This window comes from Chinchilla lanigera, unplaced genomic scaffold, assembly GCF_000276665.1.
Source record: "Chinchilla lanigera isolate Chin_1 unplaced genomic scaffold, ChiLan1.0 scaffold00118, whole genome shotgun sequence".
Taxonomy (NCBI): Eukaryota; Metazoa; Chordata; class Mammalia; order Rodentia; family Chinchillidae; genus Chinchilla; species Chinchilla lanigera.
In genome coordinates, this window is record NW_004955519.1 from 4,513,803 (window position 1) to 4,541,457 (window position 27,655).

Genomic DNA, 27,655 nt, shown 5'->3' on the forward strand with positions numbered 1-27,655 from the left:
GTGCCAGGTTCCTGGGATGAGCGTAGGACGTTCTCACGGCCACACGGAGGACACCCGGGAGTTCGCCGCGGTTCGCCTGGCTGCAGAGAAGACGCAGAGGGGGTCGGGGAGAGGGGGCGGCTGGAGGTGGAGGGGGCGGCGCTGGCCCGCTCCCGCTCCTGCTACTCCCGGCCCGGGCGGAGGGAACAACACGGAGGGAACAACATGGCGACCGCGCGGGGCGGGGCCCGAGGAGGCGGGGCGGGGCTTGAGGAGGCGGGGCGGGGCTTGAGGAGGGGGCAGGAAAACGAGGTAGAGCAAAGTGGGGGCGAAGAAGGGCCCTGGAGAAAGCGGGGACCGTGGGAGGCGGGGCCGGAAGATCTAGGGTCAGTCCCGCTCCCACCCCTGACTGTCTTTGCTAAATCGCAGTTTTCCTTCCTTGAGGCTGCTTCTTGTGCCCTCCTGCCCATGTTCCGGTGACAGCGCGCACGAAATACAGTCATAGTTATTTTTCACGTTAAAGTGCAAATAGGTCTCATGAACGCAATCACCAGATGTTATTTCATTGCTAAAAACAAGTGTACAAATGCACTGAGAGAATAAGCAGGTAGGTGAAAAATGAATACAGTTGTAATGTTGTGGACTAACAAGCATTTTCATAATTATATTTTTAATTTTTTCCTTTAATCACGTTAACATACTGCCTTGGTCATCTCTAAATATAACACAGTAGTGGTACTGGAGGAGCTGTAATTCTTTGTTTCATACAAAGAGTTGAGCGCATGGGAAATAATAAGTCCCTGAAGGCAGGAGGGATCCCTCACGACCTCTCAATATATTTTGTGGGGTGGATTGAGTTTATTTTCCAAAAGAAGGACCTCACTTTTCATGATTTTGAGGCCCACGATAATTTACATAATCTCTGGCTCTTTGGGGAGTCATTTTCGAATAATAACTTTGCCTTCAGCGCCGGAAAGGTTAGGCTCAAGAAAGTTTCTCACAAATATAAAAGAATAATTTTGAAAATGAGTCAATAATATTGAGTTTTAGTTTGAGTTTAAATGGATTTTTCTTACAAAAAAATAAAACTTTTTAACTGCACAGAATATTTCTCTAAAGAATTATGAGTAGGGGCTGGGGATTTAGCTCAGCGGCAAAAGCGCCTGCCTGGCAAGCGCAAGGTCGTGAGTTCGGTTCCTGGTTCCGGAGAAAAACAAAACAAAACAAAACAAAACAAAAAAGAATTATGAATAAATGTTTATAAAATACAAATCTTGAAAAATAGGGAAGAGGAAAATATATTCCTTATCTTGTTTTAAAACACATAATAATTAAAACTACACAATAAATCCTATATGAAATTAAGTTTTCCAGTAGAAAAAAAAAATGTAACGTCATACATTCAATGCACAGAGCGATTAGGGAAATGCCACCTAAATATCCACGTCATAATTGTCAAGGAATGCTGAAATAGGAATTTATTGGTGCAACTGCTAATACTAAGCAGCTATTCAGACATACACTTTTGGAATTATTGCATCTTGACTTAAAGTGAACTTTGAGACATCAAAGAGCTTTCAAAAGGTTTTAAGAAGCTCCTACAAGTGAGGACCCCTAGGCTGTCCCCAAATGTAAGAAGGCACTCAAAGAGTATCAGAGGGTAGTTTCTAGTTAGCACCTAAAGAAAGGATACTTGTCAGTTGACATTAAAAAATGCTAGGGGGCTGGGGATTTAGCTCAGCGGCAAAAGTGCCTGCCTGGCAAGCTCAAGGTTGTGAGTTCAGTTCCCAGTACCGGAGAAAAACCAAAAAAAAAAAAAAAAAAAAGAATGCTAGTATGTTCTGGTCTCTTCCACTATTAACTTTTTTCCTATTTTTCCAACAAGAGTACAGTGTGTCAAAGTGTGGCCATATGCTGGCACAAGTTGGATAAATCATCTCTCTCTTCCTTCATAAATTTTTTGGTGAAAACATTCAAGAATTGACCTAGTTTGACTTTTCATCTAATTAGGATTTTCATCTTTATGTTCTGTAAACATCAACGCATCATTCCTGGAAGACAGGTCAGTTGTTACGTATTAATGACCCCTTTCTTTAAATGGCGCCAGCTTATAACAATGAGCACTGGGACTTAGCACCACTTTGGGACTTTGAGTCTGAAGGAAATATCCCTGGCATCTCCCATGAAAAGCTTCATGTGAGTACGTCCCAGACTCAGGCAAATACTGACTAAAGAGGTAGGCTTGGTGACATACGCCTATATTCCTAGCTACTCAGTAGGGTGGGCCAGAAGGACCACTGGAGCCCAAGGAGGCCAACTTGGGCAACATAGCAAGATCCTGCCTCTAAACAAACAAACAAACAAATAAATATTAAATTTCAATTGATTATACTCTTCACATACAAGGAAAAACACAGAACCTATTAAATTTGGGTGCAAACCAATGAAGTTTAAATAGCTTTCCGAATTCAGTTCCTTAATCACATTAGCCTCATTTCCAGAGCTCAGTAAGCACATATGGCTAGTGACTATCTTCAGGAGAATGAAGACATAAAGCATAGCCATCATCACAGAAAATTCTGTTAGGCTTCACTGGACTAAAATATGTCTGTCCTTCACATAAATTTTCAATTAAAATGCAATCATTGATAACATACTGTTTATGTGTGCTATACATACTTCCCATGAGGGGAAGCATGACTTAGTAAAGCAGGAGTTGTAAAGCTTGTTTAGCTTCTAAGAGTTTGTAGGGGATATTTAACTTTTAGAGGGTAGGATCTGCTCAGCCTCTGAAGCCCTATCTGATTATTTTGTGAGTCTTCTCATTATAAAAGCCACAAAGTACAGTACACTGGCAACAAAGATGCAGGCATGAGACCCAAGACTACCAGTTAGATACTGTCTTCAAAGATCTGAACCTTCGGTAACAGCAGAGATGCTGGAATGGCTCAGAGTTCATTGTAACATAGGTAGTGGTAGCCTCTAGTCTCTGGTGACTACGGGTTGTGCCTAACAGCGACCAGTAACAGCATAATGAGACCATTTGTTCAGATTCCAGCTGCTAAATTCCTATTGGTTCCCTACTCAGTACTCCAGTCTTGCCTCTGTAAAAGTTACACAGTATCTCCCCAGAGAATTCCTTTTCTAAACTAGAAGGAGTTGATCTTTATCGGCAACCAAAAACCCTGAATGACACAAGATTGCAATGTACAGTATCTTACAGATTAGCTAGTCCAAGTTACCATGACTCATAATGTAAATGCAGGGATCTGTCAGTTTAGAACAAACTACACTGTGGTTAAAAAAATGAACCCCTACAGTCTTGGTGGCTTAAAAAAACCAAAGATGTATTTCTGACCGTGTCACCATGGGTCAGCTGTGGCTCCTGAGCTAATGAGCTAATTGTGGCTCTTCTTTGTTGGGAGAAAACAGACGAAAATAAATCCCTGCTGGCTCTTAGAGCTTCCACTCAGAAGTGACATTCATTTCTACCCACCTCTTATTGATGAAAGCAAGTCACACACTGGAATTTCTAATCCTCCTGAAAGGAGAGGCACTGCAACTCACAGGGCAAAGCTGGATCTGAGTGGTGTAATGTTCTAGAATTGTTCCACCAGGACTATCATCAAATAGTTGAACAACAGTACAATCTAACACAGCCTATGTGACTCAAGGCTTCATTTCATTAATCTGGTACATTTTAAATTCCAAAACAAAATGAAATAAATTTACTTGTAATAATCTTTTTAGAAATTAAGTTTGAAATATCAACAAGCACATTTTGTCCTGTTAAAGTTAGATGCCCAGGTTTCTAAAGTGCACAGTAAACTATGCAGAACTGAAGCATACAGGAGCTCATGCTGAAATTTTTTTGGCGGGGGTCTTTTTTCTTTAAGACAGGGTCGCACTATGCAGTTCAGGCTGGCCTTGAGCTCACTTTGTAGCCCAGGCTGGTCTCAAACCCGCAACAATCTTCCTGCCTCAGCCTCCTGAGTGCTGGGATTATAGGTGTGCGCCACCAGGCTCAGCTCATGCTGAAATTTGAGTCTAAGTCAAAATCTGTTTTGCAAAATTCCCTAAAGCATGTACCATGTACAGAGTGCAACCTTGGGGCTTTGAAGTGTACAAACACAACCAAGATCTGCACAGGGAGCTTGATGGACAATTAAAGGGAAAAATTATGTCCACAAAGAAGGTAAAGAACAGATAAAATAGAGGAAAAATAGGAAGTTCATAGGATGGGCTAAGTGTGAAATTTCCCAGCCTCATGGAAGTGTTTGAGAAAGGGACTGCTCTTCAAAATACTCCAACTTAGGTAACTTTTGATCATATATTTCATATAATAATTTTATACCATAGAGTATGGGTATTTGGAAGGAGACATACAGCGGAGGGAGACTGATCCAGCTTGCTAAGAATTCCTATCTTTTTCTGTACTAAACACAATACAGTTTTGTCAAACAGCTCTTTGCCCAGTAATTAAAAAATAAAATAAACAGGGGAAATCCAGACGCGGTGAAACATGTACCTGTGACCCTGTGACCCTAGCATTCTTGGAGGCTGAGGCAGGAGAATTAAAAGTTCAAGCCCAGCCTGAGAAAATTAGTGATTTTAGAAAGACCCTGTCTTAAGACAAAAATTTTAAAAGGCTGGGGATGTAGCTCATTGCAAAAGCCTTGGGTTCAATCCTTACCACCAAAAAAGAATATATATATATCTATATATCTATATTGATCTATATGTATACATATATATATTGATAGATAGATATAGATAGATACAGATATATGAAAATATCCTTACTTCCTGTGGCCTTTATCTTGTACATAAGAAGAGTGGGTATCCTCCTTTCAAAATATCAAATTTTGCGTGTGGTTAATAAAAAATAATTTTTGACACAGAAGTTTGAAGAAGTATAATTGTACAGACACAAACATTAAATTATTTATGCATATTCAGTTAAAATGTACTTTAGCCAAAGGTCAGGACAATTCCTTTGGTTAGTAAAGTATGGTTTACTTCTGGAGTCTTTCTTTAAAGAAAACTTTCATGTGAACAAACCGGACATAAAAGGCCAGGTACCATGTGACTCCATTTCTACACAATGTCCAAGATAAACAAATGCACAGAGGCAGAAAGTAGATCTGTGGTTGCCAGGGGCTGGGGTGGGGGAGAAAAGGGAGTGGCTGCTAACTGGAAGCAGGTTTCTGGGAGTAATGAAGAAATTTCAGAATTGAGATAATAGTGAGTGTTGCACAACTTTGGGAACATACTAGAAACCTCTGAATTATAATAATAAATAAGTAAATGTACATAAATATAAAAAGCCCCAAGTTGCAAAATGATGTTTGCGTATATATAATTTGGGGAAAATTCTTTTCAAAGAATCACTCCTAAATTACTGAAATATAGCCAAGTATACCCTGTAATGTATACTGGATAACTAAGTCAACAGCAGCAAAGTCAGCAAGTAAGTTCAGTTCAGGAAACTCTTCCCACTATATTCTTCCCATTATATTCTTGTAGGGGCTTCTGGCAAGTCAAACAGTGCACGGACAGATTTTCATTTATTGACTTGTTCAGGGGAGCCGGGCACTGGGCGCCAGGCCTGCGCATGTTAAGCAAGTGCTCTATCACTGAGATGTGTCTTCAGCCCTAGAATCTTAGTTTTACTCTCCTTGTCCTCATTTCTGTGACAGCGCTACTGAACACTACAGTGCACAATAGCACATAAGCAAGAGTGATTGTACTACAACAGCACAATTAGCTTTAAATTCGTGTGAAAATGCCTGGCCTAAAACTCCTTGTAATCCTTACTCAAAGTTCCTGTATGGAGAGGAAAAGTTCCAAAATATTCTGGAGGGAAAAATGTTCTCATTTTTTTAATTCTCCTTCTTCCCACCTAAAATTGTTTTACCTGCCATGAACTAAAATCACTCTCCCTAAATTTGTTTACAGTCCTTTGCATAGATATGTGATGTATTGCTATGTTCTCGGCTCTTCTGCCTTTCTTAAATGAATTTATTTAACAAACATTTATTGAGGGTTTTCCGTATGCCAGGAACTATTTTAGCAGTTTTGAACAAAAAACGTTGACCCTGTGGTGTTTACAACTTAGAGGCGACCGACAATAATCAATATAAATAATCAAGGCATTTTATTTAAATGGTGAATAAGCTCTTTGAAAAAATCAGAAAGGGTGCTCCAGAATAAAAGAAATGGACAGGGAATGCCTTGCTGTCCAGATAATATCTAAGTTAGGGCTTCAGAGAGGTAAGTTATTAGGAAACTGATGTAGTAGCATTTAGGAAAAAGCAACAGCGAGTGCAAAGGCCCTGTGACACGAATGTGGCTGACACAGTCAAAGAGCACAAGGAGGCCAGTGTGATTAGGTCCAGTCTATAGTAAGGGGGGAAGTAGAAGGCAAGGTAACAGTGCATATTGGTGAGGCTTGGAAGGGCACTGTAAACTTTGACTTTCTCTTGGAGGCAGGAGCCAACCGAGAGTTTGAGCAGAGGGGTACGTGTCTGATTTGCCTGTGTCTCAGGATCATTTTGGCTCTTATGTTGTAGATATAACTAGGGGACAAGAGTGGAAATCAGACAGCCTCTTAGCAGGCTGTACGTGTGTAGCGACTATTAATCCAGGTGACAGCCGCCTGGGTGTGGGTGATGCTGGCCTAGGACCAGGATGGCAGTAGGGAACATAATCGTGGTCACATTCTGGGTAGCTGGTTGTTTTCCTGGTGCTGGAGATCAAACCCAGGGCCTTGCACAGGCCAAACGTGCACCCTACTACTGAGCTACAGACTAAGACCCTTGGCTATCTTTTACAGTGTTATTGAGGCATAATTTACACACAGTAAATTTACTTTTTAAATGCAACTCAGTATTTTTGCAGCAAACTTACAGAGCAGTCCAACCACCAGCACATCTGGTTTTAGAACCCTTCCATTATGGCAGTGGTACCCCTTGCACCCATGTCTACTTACTGCCAGATCCCAGCCCCAGTCCCAGGTAATTGCAAATATACTCTCTCTCTCTCTGGACAGGCCTGTTCTCGATATTCCCCAGAGCTGTCTTCCCTTGCTTAACAAATGATTCCAAAGGTCACCCAGGCTGTAGCATGTATCAACATTTCATTCCTTTTATGCTGAGCAGTATTCTTTTGAATGAATATACCATACCCTGTTTAGCTAGTCACCAGATAACGGACATTTGGACTGCTTATATTTTTGACTCTTACGAACGCTGCTGCTATGAATGCTCACTTGAGTCTTTGTGTAGATCTACAGTTTCAGTTCTTTCATTTGCATACCAAGATGTGGAATTTCTGTGTTGGGTGGTAAATTTGCTTAACTTCTTAGGAAACTGCCTAATTGTTTTCTAAACTGGATGTAACATTTTGCATTCCCATGAGCAACGAGCACAGGTTATTTTTCCACATCCTTGCCAACCTTTTGAACTAGTGTCTCATGTGGACTTGATTTGCATTTCCCTAAAGACTAACAATGCCATGCATCTTTTCATGTACGTTGTGGCTGTGCCTGTATCTTTGGTGAAGTGGTTATGGAGATCTTTTGTCCATTTTCAACTTGGGCTTCTGGATATATATTTGAAGGGTGTTTTGGGAGAAAACAAGGAGGCAAGGAGCACTCCTTACTGGAGGTTTCCGTTTCAAGTCACACAACGATAGAGGTGCCATTAAGTGGAGAAACAGGGATTGGAGAGAAAATTGGACACTGTTTAAACATGATAAGATGTTTATTGTACATCTGAGTAGAGTTGTTAACTCAGTTGTTAGATTTGTGGGTCTAGGATTTAAAGGGGAGATGTGGGTTGCAGATACATAGGGGTGTCATCAGCATACAGATCGTCTAGAAAATGTGCAACTCATAAAATCGCCAAAGTAGGGCTAGATATAGAACAGGTGTAATTGCTAAAATCTGGGACACTCCAAAGCTAAAAGGTCAGGCAAGTTAAGGGAAACCGGCAAATAATACTGAGATGGAGAGGCCAGTGGCCAATGAGAGGGAAAACCAGGGAGAGTGTAACCAACTGCAAGCCCCAATAAAAAGCATTCTGAGAAAAATTGTAGCCAACCAAGTGTGGTGACGTATATCTATAATCCAAGCCACCCAGGAGACTGAAGCGGGAGGATTGGAAGTTCAACACCAGCCTGAGCAACTCAGCAAGACTGTCTAAAAAATACATGAAAAAGAAAAATAAAATAAAAAGGGAGGTAGGAATGTGTAAGTCAGTGAAAAGGTCCTGAGTTCGATCCCAACTATCAAAAAAAAAAAAAAGGAAAGACAAAAAGGAGGCCAGTACGTCAAATACTGCTGATGGGTTTTAAGGCTAAGAATTGTCCCCTAAATTTAGCAAGGTGAAGGGTAGAGGCTATTGGTGACAAATGGAGAGGACAGTGTTAGCAAGGAACTCAGTGGGCATTTTGTCCAAAGGTAGAAACTAGAGGGCAGAATTCACAAGCCCAGCTACTGTGGATAGGACAGCGTTTCACAAAGGTTCATATGCGCAGGAAGCACTGTGCAAACATAGCTTCCAATTCAATAAGTCTAGGATGGAACCTGGGCTTCTGTATTTGCTCCCAAGTGATAACAGCACCACTGATCCAACAGCTTCATTACGAGGAGCCAGAGCATATGGATGATTTCACCTGCAAGTCCTGCTAGTTTTTGTTTTTTGTTGCATACAGATCTAAACACAAACAGAACTGCCAACTGTTTGGGGTGACTCTAAAGGACTATTTTCCAGGGGTTTATTGTCATTTGCAGTTCAGCTCAGCTCTGTGGCTGGAGAAGCAAGGAAAGTTCAATGACTCACTGAGATAAATATCCAAGAGAGACTGTCTCCAATTCCCTCTCTCAGTTCATCTGATTTTGTGATAACAGCTTCATTGAAACACAGCTCACCTACCATATAATTTCACCTTTCAAAGTGTACAGTTCAATGGTGTTTAGCCTAATCTGGTGTGTGCCCATCACAATTGAGTTTTTAAAAATTTTATATTATTTATTTTTGGTGTCATAGATTGAACATAGGGCTTTGTGCATGTTCAACATGGACACATAAGAACACAAGATTGTACATGCTGATGGAGTACAATGGAAGGTTTAGATACATGCATATGTTGTGTAATCAGGTTAAACATATCTATCTCCTCAAATGCTTATTACTTCTTTATGGCAAGAACATTCCAAATCATTTCTTCTAGCTTTTTGAGGGAAACTGTACACAGCCACTACCTATAGTCACATAGTCACCCCAGTGACTAGCACACTAGAACTTCTTATTCCTATCACCTACAACTTAATACCCATGGATCAACCCTGATCGACCCAATAATTACAACCAACTCTGGGCATTTTTAGCACCCTCCCCAAAGGACCCCTCTGCCCTTTAATCACTCATTTGTTAAATGATAGAAATATCCATTAAAAAGGGGTAAATATCCATTAAAATGACTAGAAATTCTGAGCACAACTATTTCATGAAGCTGGGGGGCAGGAGTCCATCTGTTGAATGAAAACACATCTGCAGAAATAGAAACTCTCGGTTTGAAAAGATACCAAAGACCAGAAAAGACAAGCCAGCTTGGTGGCCTCATCAGTGACAACCCACAGGCCATCCAAACCCTCCAGGCCTCCGCTGGTGGACACAGGTGGGAGGTCGACTTCAGCTGCTCTCCACTGAGATGCACAGGAGCTCACCTGCCATGGGTGAGAGCTACACTGGACAATTTTTGATAAGCACCTCGGCGTGCCGTGGCTGGGAAGAAAAACTGAAATGGGTTTTGCAGCTTTGTGTCTTCAGTCATTCACAGAGAGGCGTGCTAGGTGGCATCCAGCCAGATGACTCAGGGCCTCCCTGATACTCCTGGGAATTTTTTAATTTTTTGTTTTAGTCCACACACGTGAATTTGGTGAATTATACCATTTGAGGGACTTAAAAGCAGCTGCTAGGGAGTTTCAGTGCTTATGTTTACAAATATTTCAGAAATGAACATTTCCAGGAATAACAGGTAAAAGTTTTTGCTTGCTTTGAGACAGGGTCTTGTGAGTAGCTCAGGCTGGCCTTAAATTCATGATCTTCCTGCATCAGCCTCCCAAGGGCTAGGATTATTGGGATCACTGGGGAAGTTGCTACCATGCCTGGCTGTAAAGAAGTTTTTGAATGAATGATATTTTAACTCTCTTCTTAATTCTGTAATGTTTCAATGGCTGTTTTGGATTCTTTTAAAAAAAGTGTCATCATTTGAAAAAGATTAATGACTACTTAGACCCTCCTCCTATTTGTACCTCATTTACACTTTGAAAGCAAGAATATATCCAACAAATTTATTTTAACTCTAGACCCTCAATCCTGAAGGCCACTTATGATTCTTCAACAAAGAATGCAAGATAACTTGCTATGTTGTCAAAATTATTATTTCCCTAGGTCATAAACACAGGTCATAAAGATAGAAAGGCCTTACATTTTTATAGAGAATGGTATTTGAAACTGCATTTATACACTCTTATTTATACTCTTAAAATTCATAACATTATAAGCATGTAAATGTCCCTTAAGAAGCCTCTTGTTCTAAGCCAGGTGTGGTGGCACACACCTGTAATCTCAGCACTCAGGAGGCTGAGGCAACAGGATTGCTCCCACTTTGAAGTCAGCTTGGGCTATATAGTGTGTTCAAAAGCCTAAACTACATAAGGAGACCTTGTCTCAAACAAACAAAGCCTCATGTTCTCATATTTTAAAATTTAAATATTTAGAAAAAAGATAAACCACACAGATGCCACATAAAGGCTCAAGAAAGTTCCCATGTCAGAAGAGATGGCACCTGGCAGAGTGCAACGTGCCATCAGGACTGCACATTATTTGTGACAACACTTGGGGACATCTCTGGAAACCTAATTTTAAATACTATTGCAATTGGGGTTACATGAGGTTGCCATTGGTTCTTCCATATGATCATGGGACTTTTCTGAGAGCAAGAAGGGGCCTTCTACAGCATGAGTATTTCCGTCTGAGAGACAGAAAAATACCTGTTTTGGCAAAACATTTTGCACTTACTGGAAGTTATGAGTAATAAAGCAGTCTGACCTGAAGGATGAAGGCCCAGCCCTTGCAAAAGCAGCAGAGCCCCGCCAGCTGCAGGCTTCCTGCCTGGCATTTAGAAGCAGCAATGGGGCATGAAAGGAGCCTCTCATCTCAGGAAGAGCCCAGGGAAGAGATAGAACTCCAATTGTACCCAAGTCTGTATTTAAGAAACGTAATGTGGACAAAGGAGAGTGATGAGAGAAAACCCATCAAACAAAGCCTGCTACATTCAGGTGTGTCAACTGATGTTTAGGCCCTATGCAATTACTCCCAGTAACTATGGCAACCAGGGTATAGACTCTACTTATGTTGGGCTGAATTTCCGCACTATTGTGTGTTTTAACTATTATGGGCCAAAGGTAGGGAATTTTTGATTGAGCGTATTATATGAAACATCCACTTGCAAGCCTGCCAAGGGCTTTGCCAAGTAGGAGGATGCAGAGAGACCAGCTTTCTTTGCTTTTATTTGTAGCTACTTATGTGACATTTGGACCACTGCAATGGCCATCGAATTGGTGTCCCTGCATCCATCCTTGCTCCACACTGCATCTAACTCACCATAGCAGGCAGGGCGATCCTTCCTAAGGGCACTCAACTGTCATCTTTGCGACTCCCTAGCGTCAGTGGCTTCCCAGCATGTTTAAAAAGCCCTAAATCCTTATCACGGCCAACAAGGGCCCTAACGGACTCTGGCCACTTTGACGTTACCCCGTCCTTCCTCGTGTTTACTGCACCTTAGCCATGGTGGACTCTTGCTGTTCTTTGATCATATCTGACGGACACTTGTTGTCCTCTGATCATATCTAGTGGACTCTTGCTGTCCCTTGATTGTATCAGCTACTCTCTGGGCTTGAAGGCCTTGTAACTTGTTTGTATTTGTAAGAGTGATTTTCAGTTACAGTCTTTACCTTACCAGCAATTCAAAAGTAAAACCCTTTCTTTTTAGGGGAAAAAGACATTGTGTAGAAAGAACTATTAGCTATACTTACAAAACGCCATGCTGTCTGTTGTTCCAAAGTCCACTGACAAAGTTGATATGCGATGAGGAAGACTGCACACATTTTCGTTTTGCGGCGAATAAAGGATTTTCCATTTCAAATGGTTTTATTTGTCTGCAAGTTCAGTTTGCAAAATTCTCATACGATTAAATAACTCCTTTCCCACATACCCAAACTAAAACACCAACACCAACTTGAACTAGTCCAACTTGCTTTCCACGTGCTGTGTGTGCTTTGTCATGACCACTGAACAGTTTTTAGGATCATTCCAAGTCATACGAAACCACAGTTTGTGAAACTTCTAAGTTTTAGATGACTTTGCAAGTTCCTGTTTAAAGGACTAACATCTTGCATCACAGAAAGCGGCCCAGGGAAGCCGCAGGGAGAAAAGATAGCAAAATAGAATTCCAATTCCTGCTTGGTGGCCTCAAGCTGATTTCTTCAGTCACTTGCAAACATAAATGTACTTTAGTTTTATGCACTTTTTGGGGAACTATCATGAGTGATAAAGTGGACTTATGGAGAGGCCTTCAGACTCCAATAACAGAAGATTGTAGAGTTAGGAGAAAAGACTGGTAAAGAATGAAAATGTGTAGGTTTGTAGATAACTCAGAAGTAAACTCTGTACATCTATAAAAAACAACGAACACTTTCAATTCATTTATTAGGTAAATAGGTGTGGGCAGATGCAAAGGCTGAGGTGAAGGACTTCCTCTGACAGGTTATTGCCATTTGCAATAAAGCAGAATTTGAGCTACAGATCTAATGCAAGCCCTTCAGAAGAACAGACAGTCCTAGCATCAGAAATGAAATGTCACAGAGTTTAGGAAGAAGTCATGCAAAGCGGAAAAAAATACACAGCTCTTTCAACTCTGCAAGAGGGCCCTAAACCAAATTTGAACGTAGGGTGAGTTCTGGAGTAACTTTTGTGATCCAGGGGAGATGCACAATGTGAGAAAAGCAAGGGGGAAAGCGCGACGCTCTGGTCACCCAAAGTGACCTGAAGACATCATGTACTTTGTCCTCCATCTCCAGAAGTGTACTGCTCAGAAATCACTGCGGAGCCAGTCTCCGGCGGTGAATGCAGAGGAAGAAAATCAGGGATCAGTGTGAGCTGAGCTATTTATGGCCGTGTGGCTTGGGCAAGTCACTGCAGCTCTGTGAACCTGTTTCTTCATCTATAAAGTTTCCAAACGAACACTCATTTCTTAGAGCTATAAAAAGGATCAAACGAGAGCCTATTTATGAGTAGTTCTCAAACTCCTGAGTGCATCTAAAAATACCTTAAGGAATGCCAAAAGCAATGTTGAAGCCTGGGCCCTATCTGACAGGTTTAGAATGAGTTCTTTTAGGCTGGGCCCTTGGTACCAGTGGGTTTCTCCTCCTCCTTCCTCTTTCTCCTCCTTCTCTTCTTCTTTTTTTTTTTATTTTTGACACAGGGTCTCACTGTGTAGTTCAGGCTAGTCTTGAACTGACTATGTAGCTTAGGCTGCCCTGGAACTCACAGAGATCCTCTTGCCTCAGCCTCCTGAGTGCTGAGATTATAGGTATGCCACCAGAACACCCAGCCTGAAAGGTTCTAATATACAGCCACTTCTGAGAACCACAGACCTATTGCTAAGGCGGTGCTTCTCAAAGTATCCTCAAGGATCATGAGACTCAGTAGCAGGGAGCCTGCAAGCCTGCATTCCTAACATGCTTTCAGTTATGTGGAGCTGCTGTGAGTTCCACTCTGAATACAGTGCCGCACGAAATAGCCACAAAGCGCCGTGAAAATAGTCATCGACTCTCTCTCCCCAAAGGAAAACTCTTAGTGATAGTGGTGGGTGCATGAGCAAACTATTTTCTTTCCCTCTTCTTAGGACTGTCTTCAGAATGGTTTCTCTCGCTGGCACCAGGGACCAGAAGTGGGCATTGCCCAGGCACAGCCGTGGGGCGAGCATGGCAACACTGAGCAACTGAAATGGGCTCCATGTCTTCAGCATGGAAGACACTGACACTGCCTTGCCCGGCCCTGAAAAGCCATTACAGCGTCCCTGTGATAAAAACCACCAGATGAAGGCCTTCAGGTTTCCTTATCATCTTACCAAGTGCAGAAAGAACCATCCTGTTGTCGCAAGCAAATTGGCTGCTTGGCCCTTCAATGCTCGCCATCAGGTTCCTGGGGCCGAGCTCAGTCACATATCTCAGGCTGTGATGACATGAGTTGTACCGAGTGGGACACGGTCAACCAGGCCAGGAACTGTGGACAAGAAGCGCTGGCTGACAGCACACGGCAGTGCTTCCCTTGCGATGAAGACGTGATTTGTGGGAACAAACTAGCACCCCATTTGTCTGGGGCACAGCCAGCTTCTTTCTGTGGCAACAACAGTTCTGCTAGCAACATAGTTATGACACATCAGAGTAACCTGGCTTCGGGCAGGTGAATACCCACAGCTCTGCCATATGTTCTGCCAGGGAAAAGCAATAGAACTGCACACAACGGAGTTTCTTTCTCCAATGCTTAGAAGACCCTAGAAGACCCTTTGCTTCTTCCTGCTATCCAAGTTCATCTTTTCTCCTTATCTGAGTGATAAAAAGTGTCTGTGACTTTCAAACTGACAAGTGCCTTTCCCCCCTCCACTCTTTGAGTCCTCACTAATTTGATTCAAGAACCCTCATATGCAGAAGAACATCTTCTGACTACTCTGGTTTTGTTTAGAAAACTCAGGACATCTCACTGTCTGAATATTTCCAACATAGGTTAGATCTGTTTTACTTCTCCCCCTACACTCCAGCTAGAAAGTGCACAAGCTGTCAGAGTAGGTGTGGGCTGCGTAGGGATGAAGACTGGAATGATCAGGAGAGACAAGCTTTCCGCCTGTGTGCGACATCTGATCAAACTTCAAGGTTTAAATGTGTGAGGGCATTGGCGGCTGCCCTGGGATGTGTATAATGGCTTAGATTTCTAGAACACTGAAGGCTCCAACTATCCTAGCACCTTGTGGTGCATTACAAGGAGACTTCCTAATCTCCGGAGATCAGTTTTTGTGGGAGTTTGGTTTTTTGTTGTTGCTGTGTTTTTGTCGTCTGATGTGATGGATGGAACCCAGGGCTTTGTGCATATTAAGCACATGCAGTACCGCTGAGCTCCACCCCCAGCCTTTCAAGACCAGTTTTGGTTTTCCAGCTTCAGTTTGGTTTAGTTTTAAAATGGATGGCACACAGCATTTGGGAGGCTGAGGCACGAGAATCGCCAGGAGTTCAAGGCCAGCCTGAGTAACATAGTGAGTTCAAAGCCAACCTGAACTGCATAGTGAGATCCAGTTTACAAAGAAAACAGACAAACAGTGCATGGTATGGAAAGAGATTTGGGATCTGGTATAGCTAGGGACTGGGATAAAGCATACTGACAAATATTTCCAAAAATATTCTCTCTACTGTTGTTTGCAGGTCACAGATAAGACTGGGAATGGGCTTCTGAAGAAGGTCTCTACACAAAACAAGATCCAGTCCTAATGATGCAGAGCTGTTTTGTTTATTTAGTTCCGAACTGTAAAACCAGGTCTGAGATAAGCCCCAGTACGACGTTCTTTCTATTTGTAGCTGTCTGGTCTTAAGCGAATGACTAGACTATTTCTTCTGCAGAGGGTGTGATGCACTGGGGGAGGGGGAATAAACACCACGTGCCCCCAGTTCTGACCATTTCTGTTTCTGCATTAATCAACATGTCACAATAATTAAACTTTCTTTTCTTTTGTTTTCGATTTTGAGGCAAGGTCTCACTATGTAGTGCAGGCTGGCCTCGAACTCACAGGAATCCTCTCGCCTCAGGCTCCTGAGTGAATAACTGAACTTTCTTTTAAAATAGTCATATTACTGGAAAACACAAAACTCTTTTGATTTTGTTTGTTTTAGTGCTGACAGGACACAACTATCCATATTACACTTGAATCAGGATACCCTAGCTAGTTTAGGAAAAGCAAGTTAGAAGTGTGACTCTGAGCGCAATACAATTCAACAAGGAAATCAAATAGAAAATAGTTACTCTGTGTTTTTTAAGTATCTAAAGGAGCAAAGTAAGCTAATGTTTATCATTCATGAAAACTCTTGTTATTTTGCGAAGACATCTCTGTGCTTATGACTGCTAGAACTCAATCACACATCACAGCTTTAGGAGCAGCACTCACTATAGGACATTGCCTGCCTGTTTTAAACACAGTCCTATTGTTTCTTTAGTATGTTTTAGCTGCCAGTTTGTCTGGTTCACAAGCTTGAGGCGACTGCTTAGGATTTTTACTGGGTGTAGGATTCACTAGTCTAGATTTAGCTTGCCAAAATGGTTGAAGATTCCCAAAAGCTAGTATAAAGAAATGGCTCTTGATCTCTACCAATTCTGTCAGAAATTGGGAGAAGCAGCTGCTCTTTGGGACCCTGTTACTTCTCTTTGGGACCTTCTTTTTCAGAGGAGCCCCTTCTTTTAGGATGTGAACAGTGCAAGGTAAAAGCTGAATATTCTGCCTCAGTTTTCGTTAGAGTGGGGTGTCACAGTTAAAGGTGGAGGCTGTTTCAAAAGATTAGCCTCAAGAGCTAAGTTCTGCAACTGGTCTTATCCAGGGCTTCCATACTCTACCCCAAGGAAGGGATTCACTTCTCAGGAAACTGCCTTTCTCTGCAAGGGTTCTAGAAGTGTTCCTGTGATTTGCAAATGTTTTCACCGGGAATAAAGAAATGTGGATGATATGTGACACCTACCTCTTCTGGTAGCTATATCTGAGCTAAACAGGGAGAATATTTGGACTTAGTTTCAAATAATGCATTGTAGTACTCATTCATTTTTGAGGCAGAATAGTAGCTGCTTGTGTTGGTCTCGTAGACAAAGTATATACAGTACATACTATGCTGGCATTCTTGGAGTCCTTTGCTTATTCTTTTCCCAATTCATTTTAAGCTCCAGAATTGGCAGAAAGTAAGAAGACAGCATTGTACTTTTTTAAAGAGGCAGATTATGGTGGCACATGCCTATAATCACAGCACTCAAGAGGCTGAAGCAGGAAGATTACCATGAGTTCAAGGCCAGCCTGGACTACAAAGTGAGACCCTGTTTCACCCCCATAAATAAATAAAATAAAGAGGCAGATTATTAAAATCAAGGCAATTTACAGCTGGGTGAGGTGGCACATGTCTCTAATCCCAGCCCTCTGGGACATTAAGGCAGGGAAATCACAAGTTCCAGGCTAACCTGGGCAACTTAGGGGGACCCTGTCTCAAAAAAGAGCTGGGGACATAGCTCAGTACAGAGGCCGTGCGTTCAATCCCAGGTACCACATGCACACACACGTGTACAGAGGCAATTTGTATACTATGTATTCTGGGGTTTGGTGGTGTTTGGTTTTTGTTTTCTTGTTACGCATGCAAGCCAGGCACTCTACCAGAGCTATACCCCTATTTGTGTATCCTATATTTTAAATTATCAAAGCTAGTCTGGCCTTAGGAAGAAGAGATCTTTAAGAAAGTATAAATTTTATATGCCAATTCAATGGGTAAAATAAGCAACAAACAATCTAAATTCCATGAGAAAAATACTGTAGCAACAATACTTACTAATTTTCTTGATCACTGTCTTCCTGATACTGCTAAGGCTCAGACATATTCACACCCTATTTTACAGATTGGCCTCTCCAGAGACCCCCGAGGACACATCAACCTGTAACCTCACACCAACAGTCTCAGCTGACTTTCTATTCCACCCACACTGATGTGAGCACCACAAACCTGTGTATGAACAGGGCATTTGGCTTTTACAAGCAATTCTGTCTTATTTAACTCATAAACTTAGTAACTGGTGAGACAAATAGAAAATCTAGGATTGTTTATAGCTAGGAAGAACAGTATCCTAAGTCAGACAATAACCCTAGAGAACAGATACTTGGTCAGCAGATTTGTGTTTGTGTTTACCTTATTGAAAGTTTTAGCCAGGCGTGGTGGTACACGCCTATGAACCCAGCACTCGGCAGGTTGATGCAGGAGGGCTGCTGTTAGTTCGAGGCCAGCCTGCGCTACATAAGTGAGTTCAAGACCAGCCTGCACTACACAGTGAGACCCTGTTAAAAAAAACAAAACAGTTTTTTCCGGTGTGGTGGTGCACATCCATAATCCCAGCCCTCAGGAGGCTGAGACAGGAGGACTGCCTGGAGTTGAGACCAGCCTGAGCTACATAGTGAGTTCAAGGGCAGCCTGAACTATATAGTGAGACTGTCTCAAAAGAACAAGAATAACAACAACAAAAGACAGGGAAGGGGCTGGGGATTTAGCTCAGCAGCAAAGCGCCTGCCTGGCAAGCGCAAGGTCGTGAGTTCAGTTCCCGGTACCGGAGAAAAACCAAAAAAAAAAAAAAAAAAAAGACAGGAGAGTTTTTTGTCTTTTTGAGACAAGGTCTCACTATGCAGTTCATGTTGGCCTTGAGCTCACTTTGTAGCCCAGGCTGGCCTCGAACTTGCAATGATCCTCCTGCCTCAGCCTCCTGAGTGCTGGGATTACAGGTGTGCGCCACCACACCTGGCCAAAAGACAGTTTTGAGACAGCTGTGGTGGTACATGCCTGTAGTCCCAGCTATTCAGGAAACTGAGGCAATAGAATCACAAGTTTGAAGCCAGCCTGGGAAATTGACCAAGATTCTGACTCAAAATAAAAAAAAATAAAAAGGGCTGGGCATGTAACTCAGTGAGAAGACCCTGGGTTCAATCCCCAGTACTACAAAAATAAACAGTTTCACATGAACTTAAAGTGTAAGAGACTTTGAGGACACTGGAAAAAAATTTACACACATATATATGCATACATATGACACGAAATAAATCCAGGTTGTATGAAACACTTCTGCTTATGAGCCCAACCATGCCTCTTAATAGTCATGAAAATGCTTGCCACTAAAATAAAGTATGCTTTTTCAACTTAAAAAAAAAAAGAATGGTATATCTAAGTTTTTTTCAACAAGCACAAAAGGGTTGTACAATATAAGTTATCCCTCGAGGTATCTGTTACTAAGGGACATCCATTGCCAGTTACAAGCACACCCACTTGCTATGGTACCACTGCTCGCCACACTCATTACAAATCACATAGGTCATCATTTGTTCATCTGGCTTTGAATTCCGCACCCAACTTGGAAGGAAAAGTGTCCCTCTGGCAATCGCAGTGACCTTGCAGTTGTACCTCTCGCAGCGTCTGCATTTGATTTTGTCTGTCTGTGTGCCGTCCATCACTTGGGGAAGGCGATGTTCCTGGATACAGGATTCCGTGTAGGCAGCTCTCAGCTGCTTTAGTTCCTGGTTTGCCATCTCCATGGTGGTCATCTCGGCAAATTCTTCTGGAGACATGGTCCCCGAGAGCAAGTTTTGTTGCAAGTGACAATTGCTGGGGTTCTTCAAATTGGCCACTTTACTTCTGATACAGGTTTTATATTTTTTGATGTTCTTTGAGTAAAGGGTAAAAATGTGCTCTTCGATTTCTTTTGCAAAGTTTTGCCACAAATCGGTGTTTGCCTGATCTGTGGAAGAACTTGTTAAAGCTCTGTAAAGAAGCTCGATGCATTTGGTTCTCATGGGCATCATGGGATCCAGCAACTCGTCTGATCCACTGCTGGTGGGTTTAGGGTAACCATCCCCAAAATGCTCTTCCTTAGGGTCCATTTGACTAGTGCTATTCAGAGGCATGATCATTTTGGTAGGAGTTGCAACATCTTGGGAGCAGGGCAGAGAATCAGAACTAGTACCACCCACCACCTCATCTTGACTCTGGTCATGAGAGAGTCCTGCATTTTCTTCCTTACTACCACCTGGGGAGGGTAACTTAAAGCCGTCCCTTGTTTTGCAGTGAGTATCCTTATAAAGCGCTTTCCACTTTGACAGCAAACACTTGGCTTTCTTTTTCAAAGCCACAGAGGGACAGTTCTTGAGGACTCTGTACACAGCTCTGACTATATCTGTCTCCTGGAGATGCTCCTTGGTCACATAAATCATCTCTAGTTCAGTGAGATGGTTGCCAAGATCCTCAAAATTCCTTTTAGACATCAGTTGCTCAATAAGGGAAGCTTTGGCAGCTGTGAGGTTTCTGTCAGACATCTTTACAGCTGCAAAGAAACAAAGAAGTTTCAATTTTCTTAGGCTCACTTTTTCTAGTCAGAGCTCCTGGATAATGGAAGAGCACTTTCTACCAGTTACCCTTGCACTGCTTTCTGAAGGAGTAAGGTAATGGAAATGCGTGTGATGTGTCACGAAATGATAAGTGAGATGTGGAATGATAAGGGTTTCAAGAGTTTCATTCCCAGTAGTTGAAGAAAAAAATGGTATCTGGCCACATTAAAAGAGGCTTAGTTGGAGGATCAGCTCTAACTTTTTCTATCTCCTACTGTATAAATCAGTGTCTTTCTAGACCAAGATTAGTCAGTTCATTTGGGTGGAACTTGATCATGCTGGGGATGAAATCATGCCCGTGTCAGCATCAATATGGTAATGCTGAGCAATGCTGGGTTGTTTTTTTCCCTCATATTCAGCAATATAACTGAAATACTTGCTGATTTTATATCTTTAAAGTGGTGCTTGTCTACACATGAAAGAATAAAAAACAAGTGGAAAGAAGGATGCGGATGTCTCAAGGAACCTAAAGAAATTTTAGGACAGCATAGAATGGGCAGCAGCTATAGCTAGGTGCAGTGGGTTCCAAAAGCCAACAGGCTGCACTGTGTGGCCATCTGAGTCTTTTGAACAACAGGGTAAACAATCCGAGTGATTTATGACTTTGGACTAACTGGTTTTCATACGGGTGGTTTTTGGTTTTGGTTTTCAGTGCTAGGGACTGAACTCACGGCCTTTATACTGAGCTATAGGCCCAGTCTATAGTTTATTTTTATTTGAGACAGGTTCTGGCTAAGTCATTAAATTGCCCAGGCTGGGCTTGAACTTGTGATCCTCCTGTCTCAGGCCAGCTCCTACATTTTTGTTTTTCAAAATAATTTTTAAGTGCAAGAAGTTGCTAGATGATTATGTCTACATGAATCTCCTCATGGGCAGGCAAATATTTACTTTATCTAACTGGTGTGTTTTTCTCTCTACACAATGCACCCTGCCTAGATTTACATTCATCTGTCTGGTCTAAATGGGAATGCACTGTAAACATTCTGATGGCAAGGACTAGATCTTTTCAAATTCCATGGGCTCCATTTTATATTAAATAATCATCACTAAACATATCCAGGGTAACAATACTGAATTACAGGAACAAATTGATGCAACCTCCCTAGAAACCACCTGACAATTGCCCTAATATGAAATGTAACTTTAGTCAGTTATTCTACGTCTGTAAAATGACTTCAAGGATGTGAGATATGTGGAGGATGTGTATGTAAGGCTTTTCTTCAAACTCAGAAGAAAATGAGAAGGGCACAAGACCGAAGAATGGTTAAAAATATAGCACACTCTTAGAATGATATAATAATATAACAATTTAGAATTATATTTTAGAGAATATTTAATGACATGGGAAAACAATCATTACATGAAGCTATACAAAAAAAATCTGGATGTGGAACTAAGTAGACACCAGATTCAACACTGACTTACCATATGATCCAACAGATCTAATCAAGAGAAATGAAATATGTCCATGCAAAAGCTTCTTTTTACAGTCATAGCAGTATTAGTCATAATGGCTAAAAAATGGAAAAACCCCAAATGTGCATTAACTTAGTAAATAAGTAAATGTACTATATCCATACAATAGAATACTTTTAGTCAGACAGAAATGAAGTACTGATTCACGTCGTAATGTGGATGAGCCTTGAGGACATTATGATAAGTGAAAGAAGCCAGACACAAAAACACCACATATTGTATTTCTTTCACAGGAAATGTCTAGAATAACCAAATCTATAAAGAGAGAAACAGCAGTTGATTAGGTATGGCTCAGGGAGAAGGGCAGTGGAGTACAAGGGAAAGGGGCGAGGCTGCTAATGGGTACAGGGCTTTTCTTGGGAAAAAAGATAAAAATCTCAAGTTGATTTCGGCAATGGGTTACACAACTATGAACATACTAAGAACCACTTGAAATGGGTGATTGCTGGGCATGGTGACCCATGCCTGCAATCCCAGCACTCAGGATGCTGAGGTAGGAGGACTGCCATGAGTTTGATGCCACTGTGGGCTACACAGTGAGTTCAAGGCCAGCCTGGAAGACATGGCGAGACGCTGTCTCAAAAAACAAAACCAAGTAATAAACGGGTGACATCAACAAATGACTGGATAAACAAAATGTGGGATCTATATATAATGGAATACTACTAGGCTCTAAAGAATGACACTTGAGACACTTGTAGGAAAAAGGATGCAAATGGAAAATATAATGTTGAGTAAAGTATACCATACACACAAGCTCAAATACCATATGGATTCTTTCATTTGAGCGAGGCAATGTACAAAGAGAATGATAAGAATGGATAGAAAGGGACAAAGGGACAGATTTCTTGGAATAGAGAAGTGGTCCAAGGGAACAAGGAGAGGGGGGAGGAGGAGGGGAAAGAGAAATGAGAGGACTAAAGATGTGCCATGCACAGGAAGCTAACAACCGTAATTTCTGTGAACACTATATGTTACAACATGAGCTAAGACAAATAATATCAACAAGTATGGAAAAGCCGGGCATGGTGGCACATAACTATAATTCCAGCACTCAGGAGGCTGAGGCAGGAGGATCGCTGTGAGTTCAAGGCCAGCCTGGGCTACAAAGTGAGCTTGAGGCCAGCCTGAACTGCATAGCGAGACCCTGTCTCAAAAAAAAAAAAAAAAAGACAAGTACAGAAAAGGGGATGGGGAACCAGTGGGGTGGGGCGAGGGAGGGAAGGGGGAGGGAATTTAAAAAAAGAGACAAGCTATAGTATGTACAGGTAACCATGCCCAAGAGGACTGTAAACTGCAAGAATTACAAACAAGAGGGGCTGGGGATTTAGCTCAGCGGCACAGTGCCTGCCCGGCAAGCGCAAGGTTGTGAGCTCGATTCCCGGTACTGGGGAAAAAAAACCAAAAAAGAACAAAAACAAAAACAAAAAAACCAAGAATTACAAACAAGAATTGCAAATGTACTAATAGAAACAAATGCATTTCTAAAAATGGAAAACAAAAATTTTTTTAAACATTGTCAGAATCATACAGAGAGCCCTATGTTGTATAAATTTGATAAAACTAATATGTAACAATAAAAACCACGGTTGCATTAAAAAATAAAATAAATAAATGGGTGAACTGTACAGTAGGTGAATTACATCTGAATAAAGGTGTTAGAATCACATGTGAAATGGCTATAAAGAAATACACAAAAGTGTAAGAGTGGTATTTTCTGCATGCTAAGCGTTTGGGTGATTTTTATTTGTTCTACTCTTTTTCATGATGAGCTTGCATGTATTTTCCTTTATAAATTACATATACTGGAGATACCTGCCTATTGAAAAACAGCAGGGGAAGGAGATTAGTCAACCCCACCTTTCGTGGGGAAGAAGGTGGTCTCTTACAGGTACTTACAGCCCCTGCCACTCTGTGCATTTGCCATCTCCTCAAAACGTGAACAGTGAATCTCAAAGAGCTGGAATATTGCCTTAAACTCTGTCCCGAAACACAAAGAGGTAGCACAGCCTTGGCTGTAACTCTGAGCTTCCTAGCCGCTGCCGTTTCCCTGCAGGGGTAGCTCAATGATGCCTGAGAGTCTGCCGTTTGCAATTTTTGACACTGCTATGGAGAAAACTTGAGTAGTTACTCTTTTGTTTTTTAAAGCCAGCGTAACAGTCACTCAGTGGACTATCAATTCAAGATCTTCAGATAATCTGCCTGATTATTGAAAATGGATACTTACAGGTCATTCTTTTTCCTTTTGAAAATTCTACTTTCAGAGACTGCAAACAGTAAAAGCGGTCTTCCTAAGGATCAAAGCCTTTCTGGGTATGGTGGCGCATGCCTGTGATCCCAGCACTTGGGAGGCTGAGGCAGGAGGATTGCTGTGAGTTCAAGGCCAGCCTGGGTTGCAAAGTGAGACCCTGTCTCCCTGCCAAAAAAAAAAAAAAATAGAAAGAAAAAGAATCAAAAGCTTGATAACAAAAAACAGGCAGAATAGCACAGAAATATAAAAACACATGCCCTCAATAGCTGTGCATATCTCGAAGTGGCAGCTTCAGAGGCTGGAGAAGTTAAGCGGTTGAGCCATGTGGCAGGTTTCAAGCTGCTTGGGACACTCGGGCCCCGCCCCACTCGCTGGAAAGTTTCTGCACAGAGCAACATTCACTTTACTTGTACAAATCTGCAGAAGTTAATGTATTCATGTGTGAACAACCCAAAAGCACATTACGTATTTTCTTCTTTTGGTGCTTGGGGTGGAACCCAGGTCCTTGCACATTCTAGGCAAGTGCTCTACCACTGAGCTACATTCCCAGCTTTCATATGTTTGGTTCATTTGCCTTTTCTTAATATTTGTTTAAAAATTTTAACCATGGGAAACCATATAAAACATGAAATTTACCACTTTACCCCTTTTTACATGGAGAGCCCAGCAGTGTTAAATATGTTTGCACCGCTGTGCAGCTGTCTCTGTAACTCTTTTTGTCCACAGAGCTGAACCTTCGTGCCCACTAAACAGCTTCCGGTTCCCGCCCCGGCAGCCACATTCTACTTTCTGTCCCTGTGGAGTGCTCTACTCTCAGACCTCGCAGAAGTGGAATCATAGGGTGCCTCTCCTTTTGGGTCTGGCTTATTCTATTTCACATGTGATTCTCAAGGTTCATCCCTACTGTACTATGTGTCCAAATTTCCTGCCTTCTTAAGGCTAAGCAACACTCCACTGCATGTTCAGGCCACATTTTGCTTGTCCATTCGTCTGCTGATGGGCACCTGGGTTGCTTTGCCTTTTTGGCTGCTGTGAAGAATGCCGCTGTGAACACGAGTATACAACTATCCCCTCAAGCCCTTGCTCTCATTTCTGTTGGACGTATACCAGAAGTAGAATTGCTAGATCATATGCTAATTCTATTTTTAAGATTATGAACATTCCCCATACTGCTTTGCCATTTTCTTCCATATTTTTCATAGCACTTAAATCCTGTCCTACTTTCTATTCTCCGTGTGAAAGAACCATGTGGATATAAAGTACTTACTGCCTAAAAAGCTATAACAGGGAAGCCAGTGGGACATAGAATCTTGAGAACAACCATCCAAGGATAAAGTAAGTTGCATGTCAATTTGGTTCCACCTAATTCGCTCCACAAATATTTATCATGCAGCTAGAATGTGCTGGGTGCTGAGGCTAAAGAGTTTTGGCCAAGAAAGAAGCTGACAGCCTAGTGGGTATGACTGGGAGAAACTGGCCAATCACAACGCACAGGAGGTGGATTCCTAACCATGCTTGGGCTCTCCACCATATGTCCAGTTCCAAATGCTTCCTTCACTGCCTTCACTCCAATTGCTGGTGCTGTCAGAGGGACCACCCTCCAGTACAGAACGCTGCAAGACAGTCTCTCCTTGTCCTGCTTAAAGCCCTTCAAAGGTGCCCCTTTGCCTGCGGGATACAGCCCAAGCTCCGCAGCCAGGTGAGGAAAAGTGCCCCCAGGACTCCCCCACAACTACTCTCAACCCCAGATGGGCACTGCCCATTTCACAGCTTTGTACTTTTGCTCCAGCTGGTCCCTGAGTCAGTCTGTGTCTGTGTGTGTCTCTCTCTCTGGCTGTTTCTCAACCCTGCTTGCAAATTAGAACCATCTGGGGGTAAAATAAACAATGAGAAAATAAAATAATGCCAGAGCCTCAGTTACACAGAATGAATAAGACTCTCTGAGGGTAGGGCCTGGGTGTTTGTTCAGTTTTCCAGCTGATGTAATTTTAAACTACACACACGCACAACCCCCAACCCCGCTGGCCCTAAAGCACAGCAGGACCTCCTAGACAGGCTGCCATCAGGCCCAAAGACGTCTGCAGTCCCGCTTCTTGAGCAAAGGTACAGAACCTCTCCGACTGTGGATTTTGCTAGGCAAGTCTTAACTAAATCAGAAAGTACTGAAACATCGCCTGTACAACTCACCTGAGAAACTCTACAAATTACACCTGCCACTGTAATGTCTTAAGTGCCATAATGTATAGAATTCTCGAGATCCACTCGCTTGCTTACCTCTTGACGGTGGCACTGAGCAAGTCTACATGTCATACACGTTCATGTAATCTCCATCTGCATAACAAGCCCAAGGCAGTGATACAGCTTATCTCAGTCCTGCAAGTGAGCAAAACCTCTTAAAATATCACATAATTGCACAATGATTTTTCTATCACATTTGAAAATAATTTTTTGTCTGTCTTCCCTATAAGAAAATAAGGAAATAAGCACATCTGTTTTATTCACCATATACACCTGCCGTGCTTACTATTACTCAACTAGTATTTTCTTTTGTTAAACAGGTGGCCAAGCACCCAGGATCTTCTCTCTTCTCTCTGCTGTGAGGTTCATTTCTTTTCAGTACAGACCAGTGTGCTTGTGCTCACTGCACTTAAACCCAATGCCACCTGGCTTCTTCCCTGGGAGGCCAAGCCCATCTCTCTCTCTCTCTGTGAGTGTGTGTTTTTGAGACAGTGTCTTGCTTTGCAGTTCAGGATGGCCTTGAGTTCACTTTGTAGCCCCAGCTGGTCTCGAACTCACAATGATCCTCCTGCCTCAGCCTCCCAGTGCTGAGATTACAGGTGTGCGTCACCATGCCTGGCTTTTCTTTTGGGGGGCGGGGACAGAGTCTGGCTATGCAGTTCTGGCTAACTTTGAACTCACTATATAGCTTAGGCTGGCCTCAAATGCCTGGCGATCCTCCTGCCTCAGCCTCCCAAGTGCTGGGATTACAGGTGTGTCACTAGCCTCTCTCAATTCTACCTCTAAAATTCCAAGATCAAAGCAAACCATGGTGTTCACTGTGGGCTAAGAAAGTGTGTCTGAGAAGTCAAGTCTTTTGCATAACAGTTCCCAGAAGTGAAAGGAAGTGAGCAAGTTAGCTAAGTTTTTTTTTTTAAGCTAAGTTTCTTAACTACCGTGTGCCTCAGTTTCCTCATCTACAAAATGGGGGATATCCAGTATCCTAGGACTAAATGAGAATTAAATGAGACAGTCTTTATAAAGTACTTAGAACTATGCACATCATATAACAAACCTGACTGAAAATTAGATAGTTCTACAAATAAAAGGTTAAAAATATCTACTATTCCAGAACAGGGGTTGGGTGAACATCTGTAAAAGGTCAGATTCAATATTTTAGGCTCTGCAGGTGACACCAGCCCTGCATGGACTACTCAACTCTGCTGCTCCTGGAGCAGAAACAGCAGACAAAGAAAACACATAAATGAATGGGCATGACTTGGTTCTAATAAAACTTGCTACAAACAGAGGCAGGCTGCAGGCCACTTTGTTGATCCCATCTAGACCAGTGCTATCTCACAGAAATATAATTCAAGTCACAAATGCAAAATTTTCCAATGGACAGATTAAAAATAAAAATAGGTGAAAATAATAATATATTAACAA

The 27,655-nt window shown here is 42.1% G+C and overlaps 1 protein-coding gene and 1 pseudogene across 1 annotated transcript; one reads left to right on the forward strand and one right to left on the reverse strand.

The window, feature by feature from the left end:
* Window positions 1–431: 431 nt before the first annotated feature.
* Window positions 432–15,880, forward strand: LOC102027105 (annotated as a pseudogene).
* Window positions 15,881–18,884: 3,004 nt separating this feature from the next.
* Window positions 18,885–24,126, reverse strand: Tceanc (transcription elongation factor A (SII) N-terminal and central domain containing). Its single transcript, XM_005409207.2, has 2 exons — window positions 23,969–24,126; window positions 18,885–20,201 (listed from the first exon to the last, which is right to left on the reverse strand). Exons 1-2 carry the CDS (start codon window positions 23,973–23,975, stop codon window positions 19,135–19,137), a joined length of 1,074 nt encoding a protein of 357 aa, XP_005409264.1. The 5' UTR covers window positions 23,976–24,126; the 3' UTR covers window positions 18,885–19,134.
* Window positions 24,127–27,655: the final 3,529 nt, after the last annotated feature.